Raw genomic sequence first — 17,298 nt, 5'->3', positions numbered from 1 at the left:
AATCCAAGCAGAATTAAAAATTCAAGCTATTACTTAGCTCTTTTTTTTTTTTTTGCAAAACCACTAACATACCTGCGAAAAATGATCTATTTTACTGTGTGCAGATTTAAAGCTTTTGACATTATTTTGAAGTAAGCACTTTAAAACACATATTATTTTAGGTATTACCAATTTTTTCATAGTGAAACATACCTGTTATTTTTGTTCCCTCTTTGGTCTCAGAAGGCACTCCAACACCATATTCATTTTCTCCAGAGACACGGAAGTAGTAAATGGCACCTTCTTGCAAACCAGTCACTTTGTAGGACAGGCGATGGCAGTTGTTTGTCACAGTGACCCACGCCTTTTTGCTAGCTTCCCGTTTTTCAATTACATAGTTCTTTACAGGTGCTCCACCATCATTTTCAGGAACATCCCAAGATAACACAGCAGATTCTTTAGTTATGTCTTTTGTTGCAATATTAGATGGTGGGCCAGGCGTATCAAGAACTTTGACAATCAAAGTCAAGGTGGTAGTGTTCAGGATGTTTTGCAATGTTAGTGAGTATTTTCCAGAATCATTTCTTGTTGCTTTTTCAATAGTAAGAGATGTACAATTAGTTGAAGTGTCAATGCTTGCGCGTGTACGGAGATCAGTGTCTGGTTTGCTCCATGTTACATTTGGGACTGGTTTGCCTCTGAAAGGAACAGTCATTGTGAATGACCCACCAGCCTTTACAATTAAAGTCTTCCGCATTTCACTGTCAATTTCAAAGGCAGGTTCTTCCTCTCTTTCTTTTGCCACTTGAGGTTCTGAGACATCACTTGGTTCACTGACACCCATTTTGTTAATGGATTTCACTCTAAAAACGTACTCAGAGCCTGATGCTAATCCACTTATGGTATATTCTGTGCCTCTTAAATTCTGAACAGCTGTTGTCCAGTCAGTTTCATCAGTTTTCTTGTATTCAACTGTGTATCCTGTTACTGGAGCACCTCCATCAAACAGTGGCTTTGTCCAACCAATTGTGATATTTGACCTTGTAGAATCCATAATCTTAGGTTTAGATGGGGGCGATGGCAAGAAGATTGGATCTTCTGCCTTAATCAATGGTGTGGTTTCACTTGGGAGACTGAGGCCAGCAGCATTTTCTGCATAAACCCGGAATTCATATTCACATCCTTCACGGAGGCCTGATGATTTCACTCTTAAATCATAAACTGGCTTTTTGTTGACACGAATCCATCTTAGGCTGGTTTTCTCACGCCTTTCAATTACATAGCCAGAGATCTCACTGCCTCCATCAGACTCGGGTCTTGCCCAGCACAGAGTTATTGAATCTTTGCTCACACTGGTGATTTCTAAAGATGTAGGTGGACTTGGAACTGTAAATGGGTCAAGGGCTTTGACAGCAACACTTTCTAGAGGCTCACCAACGCCATATTTGTTAACTCCCATCACTCTGAAAATGTACTCATTACCCTTCAGTAATTTTGTCACTTTACAAGATGTTGTTTTAAGCTCTCCTTCACAAAGTGTCCATGCAATTCTGCTGGTCTCACGTTTTTCCACAATATAATGATCAATATCTGCACCGCCGTTTTCTTGAGGGGGTCCCCATGATAAATGGCACTTTTCAGCAGTAAGGCCACTTATTTCTAATGGACCTGCAGGTGGGCCAGGTCTATCAAGTACTTTGCAATTAATTGTCAACGATTTTGTTCCTGCAACGTTCTGTAATGTTAGTACATACTGTCCTGAATCACTTCGGATACAGTCCTTAATGGTTATTGCAGTAGTGTAATCTGTTGAGACAATTTCAACTCTAGCTTTTCCTTCGAGCTCCTTGCCATCCTTTGTCCATGAAATCACTGGTATTGGCCGTCCTGCAACATCAGCGTTGACTTTAAACACTTCTCCAGCTTTCACAACTACAACGTCCCTGAATTTGGCATCCATCATAATTCTTGGAGCCTCTATATCATCTTTCACAGTCACAGGTCCAGTTGATTCAGATGGCTGACTAAAGAGTCCAGCAGCATTCTTTGCAATAACATGGAATTCATAACGCTGGTCTTCTGTAAGTCCACCGACATCAAAGTATGTTTCTTGCACATTAGTAAAGTTACATTTTAGCCAACGACCATCTGGTAGTTCTCGGCGTTCAATAATGTATCCTGTTACTTTAGCCCCACCATCATATTCTGGTTTAGTCCACTTCAATGAGACAGATGTTCTTGTAATATTAGTAACTTCTGGTTGACCAGGAGGATCACATGGATCTCTTGCAGCAACTGGTTCACATGCTTTGCTGCATTTGCCTATCCCAGCAATGTTTTCTGCATATACACGATATTCATACATCAGTCCTTCATCAAGACCTGTAACTTTCATTTGTGTATCAGTTATGAGGCTCTTGTTGACTTTTGTCCAAAGAATGCTGCTTCTTTCTTTATGCTCCAAGTGGTACCCTAGTACTACACTACCTCCATCATTAACTGGTACCTGCCAAGTTACAATCATGAAAGATTTAGTTGCATGTGCCACACGGGGCGTTCCAGGTGGACCTGGAGGCTTAAATGGATACTCTGCCACAACAGAAGCAGAATTAGTATAAGTGCTTTTCCCATAGCGGTTTTCTGCACAAACACGGAACTGATATTCAGATCCAGTGACGAGTCGAGATACTTTAATTGATGTTCTTGCAACTGCTGCAGATACAACCTCCCATGTTGTCGTGGTAGTATCCCTCTTCTCCACAATGTAATTGCTAATATGACATCCACCATCATATGCTGGAGGTTTCCAAGACAGAGTAACGCTATCAGCACTAACCTCATCAATTTTAACATCAGTTGGTGGTCCTGGTCTGTCAAGGACAACTACAGTTAGAGAAGCTGTTGTTGATCCAGCAGTATTTGAAAGATGCAATTCATAATGTCCCAGATCTTCATTTGTAGCTTCCTTGATGGACAGTGAAGTTAAAGTCTTTGATGTCTGAACATTTACCCTTGTTGTCTCTTTTAAGGGATTCCCATCCTTCTTCCAGCTGGCAGTGGGAAGAGGTCGCCCTCTGAATGGAATGTCAATCTTAAGATCATCTCCAGCTTTCACTGTAAATGTGTTAAAAAGGAGCTCAACAGATGGCTGAATTTCAATATCTTTTGCAATGACTGGGACACCAAGTTCTCTTGGATCACTTTTTCCTTTTTCATTAACAGCAATCACCCTGAAACTGTACTCTTCTCCCATACTTAAGCCTGTTACTGTTGCTTCCAGTGTTTTCACCTGTGTACAAGCACTCCATTTTACACTTCCTTTAGTCTGCATTTCTACTATATAACCAGTAATTTTACTACCACCATCACTGTCCGGCTTCTCCCATTTAATTGATGCAGAATTGCGAGTCACGTCAACAAGAATGACCTTTGAAGGTGGAGAAGGTGGCTCAGATACCTTAACTGGATCAGCAGTTTCTGCTGGTAAACCAGCCCCATATTCATTTACAGCTAGAACACGGAAGTAATAACTACAACCTTCTTGTAGTTGAGTAATCTTGAAAGAATTCTTAGTACAGTTGCTTGTAACTGTGGCATATGCCTTTCTCGTGGATTCTCGCTTTTCAACTACATAGTTGGTAATTTTAGCTCCACCATCAATAAGTGGTGCTTCCCAGGCTAAAGTCACAAAATCTTTTTTCACTTCTCTGATGGTCAGGTTTAGAGGTGCACTAGGTGTATCAAGCACTCTGACATTAACAAAAGCTGATTTTTTGCCACTGTTATTCTCTAAAGTAAGATTATATCTACCACTATCAAATCTATTGACGTTGTCAATGACCAGCATTGTGTAGGAACTCGTGACTTCAATCTGAGCTCGCTCACTAATGGTTCCTTCTGCTTTCTCCCATTTAACTTCAGGTTCTGGTCTTCCTTTGATAGTGACAAACAGGCGTAAAGTACCACTAGCACGTACAGTGACTACTTTTCTGAGATCTGCATCAAGTTCAATTTCAGGAGGTTCAATCTTGTCCTCTGCTAAGACTGCACCAGGTATAGTTGCAGGCTCTCCTACTCCTTCTGAGTTGATGGCACAGATGCGGAAGTTATACTCCTGGTTCTCTTTCAATTTTGTCACTGTGAACTGTTTTGCTTGTAGACCTGTTGGTGGGGTGCAGGTAGTCCATTCATCAGCAGCAGCTTCTTTTACTTCTACTACATATCCTTTAACAGGAGCACCACCATCATATATAGGCTTGCTCCAGGCAAGGGAAACTGATGACCTGGAAGTATCTGTAACCTTTGGATTGCTAGGTGGACCTGGTGGATATAATACATCACAAGCACGATAGAAAATGGATGGCTCACTGGGTTCTCCTACCCCTGCAGCATTTTCTGCAGACACTCTAAATTCATAGAAATGCCCATCGGTTAGACCTGTTACTCTGAATCTCAAGTCTGTCAGCCTTTTCTTATTGCATTTGGTCCACCGGATACCATCTTTGTCTCGTTTTTCAAGTATGTAACCTTCAATTTCAGCTCCTCCATTGTCTTCTGGGCGACCCCATGTTACCACCATAGAATCTTTTGTGATTGCTGAAACTTCAGGTGTTGAAGGAGGACCAGGAGGTTTGTACGGATTACGAGCCACAACTGGCTCAGATTCCAAGGGCTCTCCAATTCCGTATTTATTCACTGCCATTACACGGAAAATATATTCATTGCCAGGAAGGAGTTTGGTTACTTTGTGGTTAAGAGCCTGCACGTCTGTTGCTACTTGTGTCCATGAAAGCCTACTTGTCTCTCTCTTCTCAATGATATAATGTGAGATACTAGAGCCACCATCATGTAAAGGTGGAGACCATGACAAGTAGCATTTTTCTGCAGTGACACCTGTAACATTCAAAGGTCCTTCTGGAGGTCCTGGTCTATCAAGCACTTTTACAGTGATTGGTATAGATTTGGTGCCACCAACATTTTTGAGGTTAAGAGTATAGTGACCTCCATCCACTCTTATACAGTCTTTGACAGTGAGAATTGTTTTCTCAATGGTAGATTTAATTTCCATTCTTGCAGTTGTTTCTTCAAGATCTTTACCATCTTTTGACCATGTAATGTCAGGAATAGGTTTGCCATGGATATCAGCTTCAAGAACAAAGGTTTCTCCAGCACGAACAACAATGACGTCTCTGTATTTAGGATCCATTGAAGCTCCTGGTGCTTCAATTTCGTCTCTAGCAGTAATAGGCCCTGTACTTTCAGATGGTTCACTCAAGCAACCTGCTGCATTTCTTGCAATTACTCTGAATTCATATCGTTGGTTTTCAACAAGACCACTTACTGTAAATTCTGTTTCCAACACGTTTGTAAAGCTGGCTTTCATCCAGCGACCATCTGGCAGTTCTTTCTTTTCTACAATATAACCAGTTATTTTGCTTCCACCATCGTATTCTGGCTTTTTCCACTTCAGTGTGATATTACTTCTTGTAACAAGGATGGCCTCTGGACGGCCAGGTGGGTCACAAGGATCTCGAGCAACATACAGTTCTGATACTTTGCTGACTTTGCCAATGCCGACAATGTTTTCAGCAGAAACTCTGAACTCATATTCAAGACCTTCTTCAAGGCCATCTGTTTTATATTTGGTGTCCACAATAAGTGACTTGTTCTGTTTTGTCCAAAGAATGCTGTTCTTATCTTTACGCTCAAGATGGTAGCCAAGAACTTTGCTTCCTCCATCATTAACTGGTTCATGCCATTGTACAATCATATGGTCCTTGGAAGCTGCTGTAACAAATGGGGTTCCAGGAGGTCCAGGTACCTTGTAGGGGTATTGCACAACAATCGATTTAGAAGCCAAAGGAGAACTCTTTCCATACCTATTTTCCGCAGAAATCCTGAATTGGTATTCACAACCTGTTTTAAGCCTTGTTGCCTTGATGGTTGTTCTTGCAACAGTTGCTGACACAATGTTCCATGTGGTAGTGCTGGTGTCACGCTTTTCTACTATATAGTTGCTTATCTGGCAGCCACCGGTATAATCAGGTGGATCCCACGATAAAACAACAAAGTCCGCACTAATTTCGTCAAAGCGGACAGGTCCTCGTGGTGGGCCAGGCTTTTCTAGTACAATTATGCTCAGGTTCTCTGCTGCTGTACCTGCTGCATTTGTTGCTGTCACTGTATATTTACCAAAGTCTTCCCTGTTGCTTTCTTTAATATGTAAAATGGTTGATGTTGTTGTATTCTGGATATTTAATCTGGTCGTCTGTTTCAGTGGCTGCTCATCTTTTGTCCAAGTAATAGTAGGTTTGGGTCTACCTATAAATGGTACTTCTACCTTCAGATCTTCTCCAGCTTGTACACTGTATGTATTAAACATCAGTTTGAAACTTGGCTCAATAGTCAAGTCTTTAGCTATCACAGGAATTCCAAGTGCTCTGGGATCACTTTTGCCTTTTTCATTGTAGGCAATCACACGGAATTGATATTCCTGTCCTGGACTCAAACCAGACACCTCTGCATTACATGTTTTGGTTTCACTGACAACACTCCATTTTTCTGTTCCTTTAGGCAACATTTCAACAAGGTATCCCAAAATTCTGCTACCTCCATCATGTTCAGGTTTTTCCCACGTAAGTGATGCACTTCGCTGAGTCACATCAGTGAGTGTTACTTTCCCAGGAGGCAGAGGTGGCTCTGAGGCTTTGACAGCATCTCTGGTTTCAACTGGAACACCGATTCCATATTCATTTTCAGCCATAACTCTGAAGTAATAAATTGCTCCTTCTGTAAGATTTTCAACTTTAAAGCTTGTCTTGGCACACTTAGCACTTACATTTGCAAATGCCTTCCTGGTTGACTCACGCTTGTCTATTACATAGTTCTTTACCTTTGCACCACCATCAATAATCGGTGGCTCCCAAGATAATACAGCAGAATCCTTCTTTATATCCTTTACCACTAAGTTTTGTGGGGGTCCTGGTGTGTCCAAGACTTTCACTGTAACAAATGCAGATTTAGAACCACTGCTGTTCTCCAGCTTAAGAATATACTTTCCAGCATCATTTCTATCACAGTTGTCAATTGAAAGTTGTGTGTAGTTTATGCCTTTATCAATCTGAACTTTTTCTGAGAATTCACCTTCTTCTCGGGACCATGTGATGTCAGGTGTTGGTCGTCCCCTGAACGGTATGTGAATCCTGGCAGACCCACCAGCTCTTACCACTATACCTTTCCTTAGCTCTGAATCAATATCGAGTTCTGGAGCTTCAAGTTTGTCTTCTGGTTTAATAGTACCAGGAACTGTTGCTGCCTCTCCCACACCAATCTTGTTGAGAGCACATACTCGTAGTTTGTATTCTTGATGTTCAGTAAGCTTTTTGATCTCAAATCGAGTGGCACGTATACCTGTCTGTGGAGTAACAAGCGACCATTCATCTTCATCTGCTTTACAGATTTCGACAAGGTATCCCTGGATTTCACAACCACCATCATAAATAGGTTTACTCCAACCAAGTGTAACTGAACTTTTGGTGGTATCCACAACATGGGCATTTGTAGGTGGGCCAGGCTTGAACATTGGGTCACAAGCTTTGAAGTAGGGAGAAACTTGGCTTGGTTCACCAACTCCAGCAGCATTTTCAGCAGAAACTCTGAATTCATATTCATGATCCTCTGTTAAACCTGTAACTCTTAATCGCAAGTCTGTAATGCGGCGTTTATTGCATTTTATCCATCTGATGCCTGCTCGGTCTCTCTTTTCTACAATGTAACCCACGATTTCACTACCTCCATCACTATCTGGTCGGGTCCAGCAGACAGTCATAGAATCCTTTGTTATGTTGGTAATTTCCAAGGCTTTTGGTGGTCCAGGAACCACAAATGGATTTCTCATCATTACTGGTGCAGATTCTAATGGCTCACCAACGCCATATTTGTTAACTGCCATGATACGGAAGACATATTCGTTTCCTTCCAAGAGTTTTGTTACTTTCAGCATTGTAGGTAAAACTTCTGAAGCAACCACAGTCCATGCCAGGCGGCTAGTTTCTCTCTTCTCTACAATGTAATGAGAAATATCACTGCCACCATCATGAAGAGGAGGACCCCATGCCAGTGAGCATTTTTCAGCTGTAACTCCTGTCACTTGGACTGGGCCCTCTGGAGGTCCTGGCCTGTCCAAGACTTTAACATTTACTGTTACTGTCTTTGTTCCTGCAACATTAGAGGCTTCTAGAATGTACTGTCCACCATCAACTCTAATAGCATCTTTTACAATTATTAATGTGCTGAAATCTGTGTTCTTTATTTCATATCTAGCAGTGTCCTCAAGCTCTTTATCTCCTTTGTACCACTTAATGGTCGGTAGTGGCTTTCCGTGAACATCAGCCTCAAGTCTGAATGTTTCACCAGCATTTACAACAATAGTTTCTTTGTACTTTGGATCCATTGAAATTCGTGGAAGTTCAACTTCATCCCTTGCTGTTATTGGTCCTGTACTGTCAGATGGTTTGCTTATTGCACCTGCAGCATTCTTTGCAATTACTCTGAATTCATATCTTTGGTCTTCAGTAAGTCCTGTTACAGTGAACTGAGTTTCAATGATATTTGTGAAGCTCGCTTTCATCCAGCGACCATCTGGTAAATCACGTTTCTCTACAATATAACCAGTAACCTTACTTCCACCATCATATTCTGGTTTGGTCCACTGTAGAGTAATAGCGCTTCTTTTTATTATTATAGCTTCTGGGCGACCTGGAGGATCACATGGATCACGAGCTACATAGCACTCAGAAACTTTACTTGTTCTGCCTACACCAACAATATTTTCTGCAGAAACTCGAAACTCATATTCAATTCCTTCTTCAAGGTTATTTGTCTTAAAACTTGTGTCCTGAATAATAGTCTTGTTTACTTTAGTCCATAGAATGCTGTTTTTCTCCTTTCTCTCAAGATGGTAGCCCAACACTCTACTGCCACCATCATTTACTGGTTCATGCCATTGCACAACCATGGAGTCTTTTGTAACTGTTGTCACAAATGGTGTGCCAGGAGGTCCTGGTTCCTTGTAGGGATACTGTGCTACAACTGGGGCGGATTCCAGTGCAAAACTCTGCCCATACCTGTTCTCAGCAAATATTCTGAACTGGTACTCGGAACCAGTTTTCAGTTTAGTCACCTTCAGTGTAGTTCTTGCCACGGTTGCCGAAACTGTTTCCCATACAGTTGTCGTTGTATCTCTCTTGTGAACAATATAGTTGGTGATTTGGCAGCCGCCTGTGTATACTGGGGGATTCCATGACAGGGTGATACTTTCTGCACTTATTTCATCAAATTTCACAGGTCCAACTGGCGGGTCAGGTTTGTCTAGAGTAATAATTTCAAGAGAGGCAGACTTTTGCCCAACAACATTAGCCACAGTGATTTCATAAGTGCCACTGTCCTCTTTGCTAGTTTCCTTAATATTCAATATAGTGAGATCAGTTGAATCGCTAATATTGATTCTTGTTGTCTGCCTTAATGGCTGGCCATCTTTAACCCAGGTAACAGTTGGTTTAGGTCGACCTGCAATTGGTATTTCTACTTTTAGGTCCTGTCCCACCTGAACACTGTAACTGTGGAAAGCAGGTCTTACATCAGGTTCAATCACCAGGTCTTTGGCGACTATTGGAACTGCAAGTGCTCTAGGATCACTCTTGCCCTTTTCATTTACGGCCATTACTCTAAAAAGATATTCTTCCCCTTGAGTTAGATTAGTAACAACTGCTTCAAGTGTTTTAACACGAGCACACTCTGACCACTTCTCACTACCCTTTGCTTGCATTTCAACAATATATTGTATGATTTTGCTACCACCATCATGTTCAGGTTTTGCCCAGCTTAGTGAGACACTGTTTCTTGTGACATCATCCACTGTTATTTTCCCAGGAGGCTGTGGAACTTCAGCAACTTTAATTGGGTCACTGGTTTCTGCAGGGAGGCCAATTCCATATTCATTCTCAGCAGAGACTCTGAAGAAGTAATAGCAGCCCTCCTGAAGTTGATCTACTTTCCATGAAGTCTTGTGGCAGTTTGTTACAACAGCTGCATATGCCTTTCTTGTTGCTTCACGCTTTTCTATAATGAAATTCTTTATTTTTGCTCCACCATCCAAGAGAGGAGGCTCCCATGAAAGTGAAACAGAGTCTTTAGTGATCTCTCTGATTTTTAAATTAACAGGTGCACTTGGGGTATCCAGTACTCTTACGCTGACAAAGGCAGACTTTGTTCCACTGCTGTTTTCCAAGGTCAGAGTATACTTTCCGCTATCAAATCTGTTAACATTATCTAGAACAAGGGAAGTAAAGCTACTCGTGGTATCAATAATAGCTGCTTCTCTGATGTCACCATCCACTTTACCCCATTTTACTTCAGGTGTTGGACGACCTCTGATGGGAACGAACAGTCTTAAGGAACCTCCTGCTCTCACATTTACAATCTTCCTTAACTCCATGTCAAGGTCAAGGTCTGGTGCCTCCATCTTCTCTTCTACAATAACAGAACCAGGAACATCTGCATGCTCTCCAACTCCTGCTTTATTAACTGCACATATGCGGAATTTGTATTCGTGTTTTTCCACTAATTTTTCTACTTCCATGTGAGTATTCTTAATTCCAGTTGGAGGGGTACAAATTGCCCATTCACCATCACTTACATCACATTTTTCCACAATGTACCCCTGAATTTCAGAGCCACCATCATATATAGGTTTACCCCATGAAAGAAAAACTGAAGATCTTGTAACATCCGTAACTTTAGGATTATTGGGTGGACCTGGCTTGTAAATAGGATCACATGCTTTGTAGTAAGTAGAAGGTGGACTTGGTTCACTAAGACCAGCAGCGTTTTCAGCTGAAACTCTGTATTCATAATCATGGTTTTCTATAAGACCGGTCACTCTGTATCGCAGTTCACTTATCAGGCGTTTGTTACACCTTGTCCAGCGAATACCTTCCTTATCTCGTTTTTCAAGGACATAGCCTAGGATTTCACTGCCACCATCTGAGGCTGGTCTTTCCCACACAACTATCATAGAATCCTTGGTAACTGCTGTGACTTCTGGAGCCTTTGGAGGAAGTGGCACAACAAACGGGTTCTTTGCGACTACTGGGTCCGACTCAAGAGGTTCACCAACACCATATTTATTCACTGCCATTATGCGGAAAACATACTCATTTCCTTCTAGAAGTTTTGTAACTTTGCAATTCAAGGTTTGCACATTTGAGTCAACAACAGTCCACACCAAGCGACTGGTTTCCCTTTTTTCTACGACGTAGTGTGAAATATCGCTACCACCATCTTGTAGTGGAGGTTTCCATGATAGGGTGCATTTTTCAGCTGTAACACCTGTAATCTCAACAGGTCCTTCTGGAGGTCCAGGTCTATCAAGAACTTTGACATTAACAGGAACCTTCTTTTCACCTGCAACATTCTTTGCCAGTAATACATATTGCCCGCTGTCAACTCTTGTGGCTTCCTTCACACTGAGGCTTGTTGCAAAATCAGTAGTTTTTATTTCCATGTGAGCGGTGCTTGTCAGCTCACGATCACCTTTTAGCCACTGAATGGAAGGTATTGGTTTTCCATGAACATCAGCATCAAGCTTGAATGACTCACCAGCATGCACTACAATAGTGTCTCTGAATTTTGGATCCATACTTATTTGAGGTGGTTCTACTTCATCTCTTGCTGTAATTGCCCCTGAACTCTCAGATGGCTCACTGAAAACACCTGCAGCATTTCGTGCTATAACACGAAACTCGTATCTCTGGTTTTCGACTAGACCGGTTACTTCAAACTGAGTATCAATGACATTTGTAAAGCTTGCTTTCATCCAACGGCCATCAGGTAATTCCTTCTTTTCAACAACATAGCCTGTGATTTTGCTTCCACCATCATATATAGGTTTCTTCCACTGCAGTGTTACTGAGCTTCTTGTGACAATTATAGGTTCTGGACGACCTGGAGGGTCACATGGGTCACGTGCAGTATAGCATTCAGATGCTCTACTTGCCTTTCCAATTCCCACTATGTTTTCTGCATAGACTCTGAATTCATATTCAAGACCTTCTTCAAGGCCAGTTGTCTTAAATTTGGTATCTGGAAGAGGCGTTTTATTCAGTTTAGCCCACAAAATGCTGTTTCTTTCTTTGCGCTCCAAGTGATAACCAATGATCCTGCTACCACCATCATTGACTGGTTCATGCCATTCTACCACCATACTGTCTTTTGAGACATTTGTTACAAACGGGGTTCCAGGTGGACCAGGAACTTTAAATGGGTACTGGGCTATTATTGACTCTGAGGTGAGATACGTACTCTTCCCATACCTGTTCTCAGCTGCAATTCTGAACTGATATTCACAGCCAGTCTTTAAGCGACATGCTTTTATAGTTGTTCTTGCAACAGTAGCTGACACCATGTGCCAAGTTGTGGTGGAAGTGTCTCTTCTTTCTACAATGTAGTTATTGATAGAGCTACCACCATCATACTTGGGTGGTTCCCAGGAAATAGTAATACTATCTGCTGTTACTTCATCTACTTTTACTGGTCCAGTTGGAGGTCCTGGTTTGTCAAGGACGACAATATTTAATGTCTCAGTTGCTTCCCCAGCAGAGTTTGTAAGTTTAACTAAATATGCTCCCACATCTTCTCTGCATGCTTCTTTTATTGTTAACACTGTGTTGTTTTCTGAGCTTTCTGCATTTACTCTTGTAGTCTGCTTCAAAGCCACATTGTCTTTCTGCCAAGACACTGCTGGTTTGGGTCGACCAACAAAAGGAACATCAACCTTTAAGTCCTCTCCTGCTAGGACACTGAAAGTGGTAAACAGTAGTTTGAAAGCTGGTGGGATCACAAGATCTTTTGCAACAACTGGTATACCCAGCTGGCGAGGATCACTGATACCTTTCTCATTCTGAGCTGAAACACGGAAGGTGTATTCTTCACCTTGGATCAATCCTGTGATGGTGGCTTCAGTAACTTTTACTGTAGCACAGGTTGACCACTTGTCACTGCCTTTGCTTTGCATTTCTACAATATAGCCCAGAATTCTGCTACCACCATCATGTTCAGGTTTTTCCCAAGATAAGGTTACGCTATTTCTTGTCACATCCAACAAAGTTATTTTCCCTGGTGGGAGTGGCCTTTCTGATACTTTTATAGATTCTGAAGTTTCAACTGGAAGGCCTATTCCATACTCATTTTCAGCCAGGACTCTGAAGTAGTAGTTGCAGCCTTCTTGCAGTGAATCAACTTTCCAGCTGGTCTTGTGGCAATTGGCATTAACAGTTGAATAAGCTTTCCTTGTTGATTCACGCTTTTCAACAATGTAATTTTTTATTTTAGAGCCACCATCTATGAGAGGAGGCTCCCATGTGAGTGTAACTGAAGATTTTGTAACTTCCTTTATTTTCAAATCTTGAGGTGCCCCTGGAGTATCAAGAACTCTGACATTCACAAATGCTGTCTTACTACCTGAGCTGTTTTCAATTGTCAGTATGTATTTGCCACTGTCAAATCTATTTACATTTTCAACAATAAGTAAAGTGTAAGAGCTTGTTGATTCAATGCTCGCTCTATCCAAGGATTCTCCATGTTCTCTTGTCCATTTGACTTCAGGTGCTGGTCTTCCTTTAATTGGGACAAAGAGTCTCAGAGTACAGCAAGCTCTAATAGTTACAACTTTACGTAGTTCTGCATCAAGTTCAATCTCTGGAGGTAGCATTCTTTCTTCAGCTTTTGGAGTGCCAGGAACAAGAGCAGGTTCCCCAAGACCTTCAGAGTTCATCGCATATATCCGTATTTTATACTCCTGATTTTCTTTCAAGTCAGTGATGGTAAAAGAAGTGGCCTTTAGACCAGCTGGCGGAGTTACAATCTTCCACTCGTCTTCTTCAGGTAGTGCAATCTCAACCATGTAACCTGTGATCTCTGAACCACCATCATATATTGGTTTGTTCCATGCTATTGTAATAGAGGACTTGCTGCTGTCCAAAACACGAGGATTACCTGGGGGACCAGGCTTAAATACAGTATCACAGGCTTTATAGAATGGACTGGTTGGACTTGGCTCACTGACACCAGCAGCATTTTCCGCCATGACTCTGTATTCATATTCATGGCCTTCTGTCAGTCCAGACACTTTGTAACGTAAGTCAGTAACAACCCTTTTGTTACATTTCACCCAGCGTAGACCAGTCTTGTCTCGACGTTCCACAATATAGTTAGTTATTGGGCTCCCACCATCAGAATCGGGATGGCCCCAACAGACAACCATAGAATCCTTTGTAATTGCTGTAACTTCAGGTGTTTTAGGTGGATCAGGTGGAACATATGGATTTACTGCAAGAATGGGCTCTGATTCCAGAGGCTCACCAACTCCATATTTGTTAACAGCCATAACTCGGAACACGTACTCATTGCCCTTCAACAGTTTAGTAACCTTCAGTTTTGTCACTGGAACTTCTGTGCCTACAGATGTCCATGCCAATCTACTTGTTTCACGTTTTTCAACCACGTAATGGTCAATCTTTGCTCCTCCATCATCCAGTGGGGGTAGCCATGACAGCACACATTTTTCTGCAGTGACTTCAGACACAGCCAAAGGCCCTTCTGGGGGACCAGGTCTATCAAGAACTTTAACATTGAAGATATGCTTGGCAAAGCCACCAGGGTTTGTTGCAGTAAGTGTATAAGCACCACCATCTCTTCTTGAGGAATCTTTGTTGGTGAGAGTGGTAGAGAAATCCGCTATTTTTATTTCTAATTTTGCTGTGCCTTCAAGTTCTTTTTCTCCCTTTGTCCATGTCATAGTTGGTGGAGGACGACCTGAAACATCAGCCTCAAGTCTGAAAACTTCACCTGCTTTCAGCACTATGGTGTCCTTGTATTTAGCATCCACCTTTATCCTTGGTGCCTCAATGTCATCTCTACAAGTGATTGCATCTGATGGCTCTGAGGGCTGACTAACTGCTCCGCCAGCATTCCTAGCAATGACACGGAATTCATAGGCAGCATCTTCTGTCAAACCACTTACAGTGAACTCAGTCTCTAGTATATTGCTGAAATTAGCCTTCAGCCAACGGCCATTAGGAAGGTCTCTTTTTTCAACAGTGTAGCCAGTTATCTTAAAACCTCCATTATATTCTGGTTTTGTCCACTTCAGTGTAACTGCATGTCTTGTAATGTTCAGAGGTATCGGCTTACCAGGTGGATCTATTGGGTCCAGGGCAAACACAGGCTCAGATGGCTTGCTTGGCTTACTCTTCCCAGCCAGATTTTCTGCTATAACACGGAATTCATACGCAATGCCATCGGTGAGTCCAGATGATTTAAAGATATTTCCTGACACCAACATTTTACTTACAGTCTGCCAAACAATGCTGTTTCGCTCTTTCCTTTCAATGTGATATCCCAGTATTGGGCTTCCACCATCAGTAACTGGCTCATTCCAGCTAATGGTCATGGTTTCTTTGGTGACTGCAATCACCTGAGGAGTGCCAGGAGGCCCAGGTACCTTAAATGGATAGTTGGCAACTACAGACTCTGAAGTAATGGCTGGACCAACTCCATATCTGTTTTGAGCTTTAACACGGAACTGGTACTCAACTCCTGTAGTAAGACGAGTGGCTTTAAATGTAGTACGTATCACTGTAGTTGCCAATTCAGTCCACGTGGTACTGTCAGTCTGACGCATTTCAACAACGTAGTTACTTATTGGTACACCACCATCATTCAAAGGAGGCTCCCATGAGAATGTTAAGAAATCACATGAAATTTCTTCAAATTTGATTGGTCCAGTAGGTGGTCCAGGTATGTCATGAACCTGAACAGTGATTACTTCACTAACTTCTCCAACAATATTTTTAGCTGACAGCGGATATTGACCACTATCACTTCGAACACATTCATTGATGGTCAGTATGGTTGCAGTTGCTGTATTTTCGTAATTTACCCTTTGTGTTTGCTTAAGTATCTGGTCTTCTTTCTTCCAAGTCACAGTAGGCCTTGGACGACCAAGTACAGGGATTTCGATCTTGATATTGTCCCCAGCTTTGGCAATGACTGTTTTCTGGTAAATAGCACGGAGGTCAAACTCTGGGAGCATTGTTTGTTCCTTGATAATAACTGGTCTGCTTTCCCTCGGGGCACTTCTTCCAGCACTGTTAACTGCCATAACCTGGAAAGTATACTCCTCATTTTCAGTTAGATTCTTTACTACACAGTCCAGTGTTTTTACAGTGGTGATGTGTGCCCACTGGTTGGTTCCTTTTCTCTGTGCTTCAATCACATACCCAGTGATCTTGCTGCCACCATCGTGTTCTGGTTTTGGCCAAGCTAGGCTAACTGAGTTCCGAGTTACATCCATAATGTTAAGGCTCTCAGGTGGGGCTGGGGCCTCAGAAGCTTTTACTGGTTCTGTAGTTTCAGCTGGTTCACCAATACCATACTCATTTTCAGCCAGTACTCTGAAATAGTATTCACACCCCTCAGACAAATTAGGAACCTTGAAGGAACACTTCTGGCAGTTGGTTGTGACTGTTGAATATGCCTTCCGAGTTGATTCACGTTTCTCAACAATATAGTTTGTTATACGTGAACCTCCATCTACCAGAGGCATATCCCATTGAAGGGTGATGCTGTCTTTGGTTATTTCTCTAGGCTTGAGGTTTATTGGTGGACCTGGTGTATCCAAGACTTTGACATTTACAAAGCCAGTCTTCTTACCAGCCGCATTTTCAAGAGTCATTACATATTTTCCTGCATCATATCTGGTGCACTCTGTGACAATCAAGAGTGTAAAAGAGTCAGTATTTTCAATACTGGCACGTCCTTTGAGTGAAATGTCATCTTTTGTCCATGTAACTTCTGGAGTTGGACGTCCTTTAATTGGTACAAAAATGCGAATAGTTAATCCAGCCCTAACAACAAGTGTTCTTCTTAGCTCAGCATCCAGTTCAAAGTCAGGAATCTCTTCTCGGTCAACGATTTCCACACTTGGAATTATTGCTGGTTCACCGACACCTACAGCATTCATGGCAGAGATTCTGAAATTATACTTGGCTCCGGTCTGCAGATGAGCTACAACAAACTGAGTGATTCTTAAAGCAGTCCCTATTGTGTCTTTCACCCATTCATCTTCTCCTTCTTTTTGATGCTCTACTATATAGCCAGTGATTTCAAGACCACCATCATAGTGAGGCTTGCCCCAGGCTAAAGATGCACTTGTCTTTGTGGTATCAGTCACTCTTGGATTTGCAGGTGGACCTGGTGGGT

General features: G+C 42.0%; 1 protein-coding gene across 1 annotated transcript in view; it reads right to left on the bottom strand.

The window, feature by feature from the left end:
- The window catches only part of TTN (titin), a 238,044-nt gene that overhangs the window by 28,517 nt on the left and 192,229 nt on the right, over positions 1–17,298 (bottom strand). The window contains exon 233 of the mRNA XM_079310285.1: positions 193–17,298. Coding sequence (XP_079166411.1) covers positions 193–17,298 — 17,106 coding nt within the window. The remainder of the gene's footprint in view (positions 1–192) is intronic.

Source organism: Erithacus rubecula (assembly GCF_903797595.1).
Source record: "Erithacus rubecula genome assembly, chromosome: 8".
Classification (NCBI taxonomy): domain Eukaryota; kingdom Metazoa; phylum Chordata; class Aves; order Passeriformes; family Muscicapidae; genus Erithacus; species Erithacus rubecula.
Note: the sequence above shows the minus strand (reverse complement) of the source record. Positions and strands in the feature narration are given on the sequence as shown.